The sequence below is a fragment of the Vulpes vulpes genome, chromosome X (genome assembly GCF_048418805.1).
Source record: "Vulpes vulpes isolate BD-2025 chromosome X, VulVul3, whole genome shotgun sequence".
Lineage (NCBI taxonomy): Eukaryota > Metazoa > Chordata > Mammalia > Carnivora > Canidae > Vulpes > Vulpes vulpes.
In genome coordinates, this window is record NC_132796.1 from 51,255,911 (window position 1) to 51,265,483 (window position 9,573).

Below are 9,573 nucleotides of genomic sequence, written 5' to 3' on the forward strand. Positions count from 1 at the left end.
AGAGCAGTCCCAGGTTTGAAAATCTCTCTAAGAAAGCCATCTGTCCCCTTAGCACCGCACCACACCTTCCTTATCTATTGGCAGGGTTGCTGGACACTTTGCCAAAGCGGCCGGAAACCAAGTGCTGTGATGTACAGTGGGTCTCCTGTGAGTCGGAGAAGAAGAAGTTCAAGGAGACTGAGGCCCCCAAAACTCACCACCAGCAATTCCACCACTCTTATTTCCACCACTACCACCAACAGTACCACCACTACCACCCCCGCCATGACCCCCCAGGCCACATCAGCCACAAGCCCTCCCTGCTGCCGGTCTCTGGGGGCTCCCGCCTCAGCCCCAGCAGGATCCGGCTCTATGTCTTTGTTCTCATGCTCCTCCATACCATGGTGTCCTTCTCCAGCAGCCAGGGTGGTGGAGGACTGGGGCTGGAAGCACTGCCGGCCCTAGATGAGGGCTTGACTCGGGAAGAGTGACAGCAGGGAGGGAGGGCAGACCTCCACCACACACAGACATCAGCTCCAGCCCCCCCCCCAGGGGGAGGGGGAGGGGCTCCTCCCATGGGAGGTATAGGATCAGGTGGGGGGCTGGGGGAAATGGGGGGCCACACATCACCCCCAACCTACCCCCACCCCAGAAGCAGCTCCAACAGAACGGCCAGAGGGCCCCAGGGAGCTGCAAAACTCATCCGGGAGAAAAAGGCAGGAGCAGCAGATGCACCCCCTCAGGTCCCTATCTATGGGGCTTAGCAAAAAAAAAAAGCGGTGGAGTGGGGGCTGGAAGTACCCACTCCTGCTGAGGGTCCTGACCCTAGAGAAGGAGGCTGCTCACTGGGCCTTGGCCCTGCAGGGAATGTTGGAGGGCACAGAGAGGAGATGCTCTTTCCCCCCTCCACATTCCTTTTGTTGCCAGGATCCTTAATTCCCTCCTGCCCATACCCCTACAGGCATTGGCAGACAGTGCAGCGGCCCTCCTCCCACTCCTGCGCACCTTGCCCCATGTGGGGCCGCCACAGGGAAGCACCAAGCTGGGAGATGAGGTGCACATAGTCGTGGCTAGGTTGAGGCCCCAGTGATGCTTTGCCCCACCACCCTAGGCAATGAGGGGGTAGACATGGGGTACAGGATGAGTGATGAGAGAGAGTGGAGATGGGGAGGGGAGAGAGAAGGGGAGGTGGGAGGAGGAGAGGAGGGGAGAGGAGGGGTGAGATGCAGGCAAAGGGCCTAGAGAGATAGCTGAATGGTCTATAGTCACCTGGCTTGGGGAAGATGGATGATCAATGTTGACACAGGCTCCAGGACAGCTCTTCAAATCAGAAAGGGTGGCATAAAGAGTCCTGTGGGGAAAGAGCACAGGAACTTGGGTGTTGGGCCTCGAAACAGAAGGCTGATAGCACATGGTCAGACTGCCACTGTCTGAAGGGCCATTATCTTACAGAAGGTGCACATACTCCCAAGGGCCACTCTTGCCCTGGAGATCTTGGCCTTGAGGCCAAAGATGTTTCCATTCCTGATCTCCATGGGGAGGAGGGACTTAAGCCCAAGTGGGTCAGGCCTGGCCTGGGTCCCCATACACCCTCATTCTGTCCTAGCCCAGGCCTCCATGAAGGAGAACCTGGTGGCACTGCCCCAGGGCTTTCCAGAGATGAGCCTCCCCCGTCCCCATCCTGTCCCCATCCCCAGCCTACCAAAGAGTATTCATCCCTTCCCATCCCAGACCCCGTGGGTTACTATCTGACTTGTGGAACAACCAGATTCTTCCTCACCCTGTAGCGGGTCCCCTGATCCAGCCACTCCTGCCCCTTACTGGTGAAGGTCCAGAGACAGGCAAGTGGACCCACTGAATAAAGATGATGTGCTGTTGTCTCTTGGCTGAGACACTTGAATTGCTTAGGCAGGCTAGAGGGCTAGACAAGAAAAGAGGCATTGAGAGCCCCCTCGGGGGCTGTCAGCCTTGTGCTGATCTCCTGGCAGCGGGAGGCCACATTGCCTGGGACATCTAAAAGCCGATACGAGTGGACAAGAAAGGCAGCCAGAACTGTGTTCCTGGGACAGGCCAAGGGGCTTTTGGTGCCAGAAGGGCCCATGTCCTAGGCTGTGATGCCAGTAAGGGCAGGGCTGGGCCTGGAGCTGCATCCGAAGAAGGGGATGGGGAGGGGATAGCTGGAAGTGGTTGGCAGGGGAGAGATGGGAGACCTCCCTAAGGAAAAAGGGAATCATCCGAGGACCTCTGCTGGGTCCCAAATAGGCTCTGCGAGACTGGGGAGTCCTTCCCTGCCAGTTTTCTCATTTGTCACAGCCTGTTTCCTGCCCCCGACCCCTGTGCCCTGCCCACAGCACTTCCAGCCTAGCCTATCCCTAGAGTGCTCTTTTCAGCTGGGGAGGGGAAGAGGTGCTGGCTCCTTTCCAGAGATGCTTCTGTAGATGTGAGAGATCCTAGGTCCTGCCTTCTAACTCCTGCATCCTCAGGAGGCAAAAAGGGACTGGGAAGTAAAGGGGGGCCTTAGGACCCCAAAGAATGGACCCTTGGAGACTCCCATCCTCTCTTCCCCCTCACCAAGTGCCCAGGAGACCCCTGGCTCAGACCAGCCCAGGGCCTTGCCCAGTGGCAGGGGAAAGGGGCACCTCACTCCACCTCGAAGTCATTTGACTATCCCTGTCCACCTCACCTCCCAGATCTTCCACCACCCTTCCAGCTGTCCCTGCCCTCTGTCACAGGTAGCAGAGCTGGGCAGCTTTCTTATGCCATTTTCTACACTGTGCTTCATGAGTAGAACTTTCTTGCACTAGTTCCTACGACTGAGTCTCCAACCTGGATTCCGAGTAGTCCCCTGTCCCTTCCCTCCTCACCTGGCTATGATTCAGTTGTCCCCTTTCCCCTGCCTCTGTGTTTCGGTGAGAGTCTATGTATGTGTACTGCTTTCTGTTTTGTTGCATTGTGGGGCAGAGGTCTCTCTGCTCTCATTTAACCCCATAAAGAAATAAATGGTAAGACTTGACGATAACCCTCCTTTCGTGGCTTTGTTCTGTGGAGTCAAGTGCTGCGAGAGAAAGAAGCCTAGGGCTTGCAGAAGGCGCGGGACCGGAGGATGCTGACCCTGTGCCCCGCGGGCTCCTTATGGGCTCAAAGCTCAGAAAAGAAAAAGAAGCTCTGTAGTAGGCCATTGAGACAAGGAATCACAAAATCAACCTTCTGCAGAGATCACACACAGAACTGTGAGTGAGTGAGGTGGACCAGGCTGAGGGGAAACTCAGACTCCAAGGCCGTCCGTGGTGACAAGTGCAGGGGGCACCTCAAGCTCAGGGTGGTCTTGTGGGAATGTGGGCCCAGTGATGCCAGAGCTCACGCCTTTTCTACGTGAAGCCCTCCCATTTCTAAATGTTGGCTCAAGTCTGCAGAAAACAAACCTCTATAGGCTAGACACTTGCAGTCTCCACAGGGCCCGGGGATTACCAATTTTCCACATCTGTTGCAGCCTTTGGCTGTAGTCTACCAGCTCCTCACGGCTTCACTAAGCCCACGTACTGAGCACAGAAGTGAAAGGCACCCAGGGAAGAACTGCTGCAAGGGTGACGACAGGGCCCTCCACCACCACCACCTTTTCCCATAAACAAGGGAAGGGGAGGACATGTGTTAGGAGGGAATCCGGTGTCTCCTGAATTCCTTTGCCAAGAAAACACAAGTCCCCCCAACACCGTCCCAAAGCAGCATAGCGTGGAGGTTAAGGGCATGGTCCCTGGAGCCAGTGTGTGAGTGCAAAATCTAGCACCACCCTCTCCCACTTGTAAGGCTTTGCACAAGTTCCTTGACTTCTTGGAGCCATGTTGACCTCATCTGTCAAAAGGGTTATTGTGTGAATTACATGGCATACCTAAGGCACTTTGCACAACAGCTGGCACAGAAGGAGCTGCACAAATGTTGATCATTATGATTGTCATTATTTTTCTTTTTCCTTCACCTCCACCTAAAGATTTATTTATTTATTTATTTATTTATTTATTTATTTATTTGAGAGAGAGAGAGAGAGAGAGTTGTGTGTGTGTGTGGCAGGGAGGAGCAAAGGGAGAGGGACAAGCAGACTCCACACTGAGCGCAGAGCCCTACACAAGGCTCGATCCCAGGATCCTGAGATCACTACCTGAGCTGAAACCAAGAGTCGGAGGCTTAATCGACTGAGCCACCCAGGCGCTCCCTTACCTCCACTTAAAATGGTCACCAAGTTTTATCAATTCTACTTCTGTCACGTGTCAACTCCTTCCCTTCCTTTCCACCCTGCTCCCACTCCACCACTTAGAAGCCTGCAGTAGCTCTTGCCTGGACTACTGCAATGGCCTATCAACTTATCTCCTGTTGGATCGCTCCAACTCCAATCCACTCTTCCCCAGCATGGGGTGCTGAGGCACTTAGGAGGCACTCCAGAAATATTTCATGAAATAACTGCTGCTGAAATAATCTTCAAGTGAACAGATCAAACTTGTGATCCAAATATCAGCTGGTTCCACATTGTACAACCAAGAGTAAACTTCTGAACATGACTTTCAAGGCTCTATGTGTTTATTCTGATCCTATCCCACCAGTCTGATATTCCGCCAGAGGCTATCCCACACTCAAGTCCCAGCCACATTTCCCTGTTGGCTGTTCACTTGCCTTCTCATCTCCCACCCTTGGCTCACCTTGTTTCTTCTGTCTGGAATGACTTCTCTCCACCTCTACCTATCACTGCCTCATCTAGTCTTCACAGTCCAGCTCAAATGCTACCTCTGCTATGAAGACTTCCACAGTCTCCCTCTCCCAAGCCAAGAATGATCTGTACTTCTAGAACACTTTGCACACATTGCACCTTAATCATGGTACTTACTACATCCTGCCTCTATTCAACATAGTCATTCATTCACTGAAACATACTTACTGGGGCGCCTGGGTGAGCTCAGTCGGTTAAGTGTCTGTCTTTGGCTCAGGTCGCGATCCTGGGGTCCTGGGATTGAGCCCTGCATCAGGCTCCCTGCTCAGTGAGGGGTCTGCTTCTCCTTCTCCCTCTGCCTCCCCTCCCCCACTCGTGCTCTCGCTTTCAAATAAATAAGTAAATAAATAGAAACATACCTATCAAGCCATGACTGTGTCAGGCACTGTCCCCAGTGCTGGGACTACAGCAGTAAAAGATCCACACATGATCTATCTACAAGATAACATGATGTTCTGTGTTTGGCAACCATGATACGCTTACTATAACATATGAATTTTTCTCTCACTACATGCCAATGAGGAAAGCCAGGCTCTCTTGGCATTGGACATAGGGATAAAAGGTGAGGGACTAGAGGAGGCTACACCCCCACAGTGCTGAGGGAGTAAAAGATACCATGGCCATGCCAAGGAAGTACAGGCATACTTCAGACAGATTGTGTTTTTCAGTTCCAGACTAGTACAATAAAGTGAGTCAAATGAATTTTTTGGTTTCCCAGTACATAGCAAAGTTATGTTTACACTAGGCTGTAGTCTATTAGGTGTACAGTAGCATTACATCTAAAAAAATCTACATACCTTAATTAAAAATACTTGATTGCTAAAAAAAATACTGCTAACCATCCTCTGAGCTTTCTGGGAGTTGTAATTACTGATCACAGATCATAACCATAACAAATACAGTAATGATGAAAAAGTTCAAAATCTTGTGAGAATTAAGAAAATGTCACCTAGAGATAGGAAGTGATCAGATGCTGTTTCAAAAATGGTGCAAATAGACTTGTTCCATGCAGGGTTGCCACACGCCTTCTGTTAAACAAAACAAAACCACCCTGCAGTCTCTGTAAAATGTGATAAAGTGAAGCGCAATCAAAAAAGGTATGTCTGTAGCCCTACCAGCCCCATTTTGCTCTTTGACTCCTTGATCTTGCCCTATAGCTGCCCCCTGAGCCCACACCCTGGTGCTCTCCCTTCTCAGGAGGACTCCAGATAGCCTCAGTCTCTTCCGGCTTCAGTATATGCAAGGAAGCATGGGGGCAGTAGTTCAACAGAATCACCTGGAAAGCTATTGCTCTCCCTTCCCCCAGCAGAGATTCAGATTTAGTCTTCAGTATTGTTTAACCAACTCCACAAGAGGTTTGAATGTTCATGTGCAGCCAGGCTTAGTGATCTCGATCTCGAGATGAAGAGGAGGAGGCTGGGGCTCCATGAAGTTCCTTGTCATTTGAGAATAAGTGGTGTTAGAAAGAGGCCACTTAACAACGAACCCACTTGAAGTAGAAACCAACACTTCACAGTAGAGTGGGGGCAAAGGGGAAAAGGGTTTGACTGGGACTTTATCTGGAGAAATAAAATGGAAGACGTGGACAATACTTTTGATTTTTTGAAGTGTGTAAATAAGTGCAAATCTGTGCTAATTCTTAGAATGAACAAAGAATGACTCAAGCATGGGGGAGATAACATAATTTCCTGACCAAAGTGCATGGGAATACAATAGTGCCTCTTGCCACATCATCATAAACAGCTTTGTTTTGTTTTTCCAAAATTAGAGAGCGTCTTCAATTATCCCAAGAACCTCTTATAATTTTTTGAGAGTTGAATCATTTGCTTTGAAGCCTTGATCCTGTTATTACTCAGGCCAATTTTCTCTTCTGCCAGTGGTAACTGTTCTACCTCTGCCAAATCACCATGTATCGAGGACTTCATATGACATTGGTGATGGTCTTTGACATCATTTTCATTGACTTCTTGAAACCCTGAATCTTCTTCAAAACTTGCAGTTTCACTCTGAAATTCCTTTGCATCTGTGTAATGCTAACAAGTAACAAGAGGCTGAAAAGACCTTAACACACTGGGTACAGATAAACAATGGGCATGTGAAGTGGGGGAAGGAATTTATGTAGGACTTAAAGTCATGAGTATTTTGTGCTATGACAACTTGGCCTTTCATGAAGTCCCTTTCCTTTCTTGAGTTTTCAATCTGCTTATCTCTAAAACGAAGGAATGGGATTAGATGTTATAAAGATTAAACAAATTAAGTGAAGTAATATGTGTGAAAGCATTGAGTGCTGTTCCTAACACAGAGGAGGGATTTATAATTCTGGCTTTCCTTCCCTCAAAACATTTTTAGAAGACGCTGGAGGACACAGAAGGGAAAAGGGAGAAGTATGTCAAAGTAACTAGAGGGACATGGGTGGCTCAGTGGTTGAGCGTCTGCCTTCTGCTCAGGTTGTGATCCTGGGGTCCTGGAATCGAGTGTCACATCAGGATCCTTGCAGGGATCCTGCTTCTCCCTCTGCCTATGTCTCTGCCACCTTCTGTGTGTGTCTCATGAATAAATAAATAAATAGTATTTTTAAAAAAACAAACAAACAAGTAACAACAAAAAAGACCCAGAACTGCCACCCCAGGCTCAAGTTTCTGTCTTAGTGCCACTCTCTGTTGTCACATTCTCTGTGGAAGGTCACAGATCTAGTCACTAACCAGTGAGCACCTATTAGACTAACTGCTTAGGGGGTAGGGTGGGAATGCAACCATCACTCAGTCAGGGAATCTACCCTCAAGAAGTTTCTGGGTCAGTTAGGAGGAAAAAACATGGACAGAAATCACTCAAATGACTAGATTCTGACCATTTTTTCCCACCTCCATTGTTGCCACCTGGACCAGGCCCCCATCTCTCCTCTCTCTCTCTCTCTCTTCTCAACCTCTGTGATGGCCTCCTAACTGGTCTCCCTGCCTCCCAGTCTTGTCCCCTGCCTTCAGTCCACGCAGAGCCATCTTTGAAATGTGCAAATCAGATCTTGTGTCTCCTCTGCTAAAACCCTCTGTTAGCTTCCCATCTCAATTGGACTAGAATCCAAACTCCTTAACTTGGCCCACAAGGCCTTATATGACAATGAATGCATCCAGTACATTTCCTTCACCATCCTCCAGCAACCCTGCCTTCTTTCTTTTCCTCTCATATACTGAGTTTTTTCCTGTCTTGAGACCTTTGTAGGTGGCCTTCCTCAGCCTGAAATGCTCTTCCCCCATGATTTTGCAAGGCTGATCAGCTCCTCTTCACTCTCCTTCAGAGATCATCAGATCTCAGCTCACATGTCACTTTCGGACAAAGGCCTTTCCTGACCACTCTACATAAGGTAGTCCCTTCTTGCCCCAGACACTCCATCATGCCACCCTGCTTTTCATATGATCTAAAGTTGATAACTATATGAAACCATCTTCTTATACATTGGCTTTCTTATTCATTGCCTAGTTCTTCATTTTAGTGTAACCTCTGAGCCCACAAGGATCTTGTCTGTCTGTTCCCTATTTCCCCAGGGCCTTAGTAAAGGTTCACTGGGTAAACGGATGTAGGTGGCAGTGAGGGATTTCATTTGGGCAGGAGTCAGTGGTGGTAGGATGTGTGGAGTAGATGGCAAAAAATTAAGCCTGAAAAACAGCCTGAGGTCAAACAACATGGAAACCCTCGAAGGTCAAGCTAGGGAATGTGGGCTTGATACTGGGACTCCTTGGGAGCCATGGAAGAGTTTTGATTTTAAGAAGAATATAACCCGCTGACCAGGAGTAAGATTCATCTAGTGCCACGTGACAGATAGAATGGTGGGTGAAGAGAATGGAGGGTCTGGTTTAAGAGCCCATCAACTCCTGTGTACACCACCTTCATACTGGCCTCCAGGCCCTCCTCTGGGATACCCGTTCCACTCAGCTCCCTCTCTCCTCTGGGGCCACTCAAGAGCCCTGACTGCCGTTCCCGGCCATCGGCCGCTGGGTGGCGCTGTGGCTCCTCCTACCCAAGCTGGAGGTACGGGGGCTGGGGGGGGGGGGAGGCGGAGACGCAGCCGAACCCCGCCTGGCGCGGGGGTACGTCGGCGCTCGCGGAGCGGGCTCTCCCCAGTCCGCCTCTCTTTCCTACTTCCGCGCTTCCCGGGTGCAGGCCCGCCCCCGCCCCCACTCTGGCCCGTGTGGCCTGGTTTCCCCCGCCTCTGGCGGTCTTTGGCTTTCCGACCCGCCAAGCCGAAGTAGGGCCGAAGTCGGGGGTTGGGCAGGGCGGGGTGCAGGGGCGGCTGGGGCCGGGTGGCGCCCTCCCTTCGCAGCCTATGCAGGCTTCCATCCTCCCTGGCCCCTGGGATGAGACAAAGCTTCCACCGCAGCCGCCCCCCTCATTCGCCCCTGCCGCCAGCCCCAGTCAAGTCTGAACTAAGGCAAGGTCAGCGCTGCTAGGCAGCCTTTTGATGAAAAGGGGCTACGGTCCTTAAGGGGCCAATTCACTGTGGATGTGAATAGCCCTGCCTTTCCTCTCAGCCCCTGGTGCAAGAACACAGTTCTCTGGGACTCCTCCTTTGGTCCCTTGCACTCACTGCCCTACTGTATGACCCAGATATCCTGTATCTCTGTGTATGTTCTCTGTCCTAAACGGATCCCTTCATCCTCATTAGCTCCCCCTCCCCCCGCACCAAGTAGCTGACAGCCTCCAGCCTCCTGCCCTTGCAGCCCAGACTTCCCTGTATTGAGCCAGGAGCCTCCTGGAGCAGTGGCCTGGCATCCTGCCCCTGCAATGGTTTCCGTAGCTTGGAAAAATTGAAAGCTGGTGTTCAAGCCCCTCCATGCTCTGACCTC

At 50.9% G+C, this 9,573-nt stretch overlaps 1 protein-coding gene across 1 annotated transcript in view; it reads left to right on the forward strand.

Annotated features, from left to right (window-relative positions):
- The window catches only part of NALF2 (NALCN channel auxiliary factor 2), a 28,803-nt gene extending 25,811 nt beyond the window's left edge, over positions 1-2,992 (forward strand). The window contains exon 3 of the mRNA XM_025982863.2: positions 85-2,992. Coding sequence (XP_025838648.2) covers positions 85-470 — 386 coding nt within the window. The 3' untranslated portion in view covers positions 471-2,992. The remainder of the gene's footprint in view (positions 1-84) is intronic.
- The last annotated feature ends 6,581 nt before the right edge of the window (positions 2,993-9,573 follow it).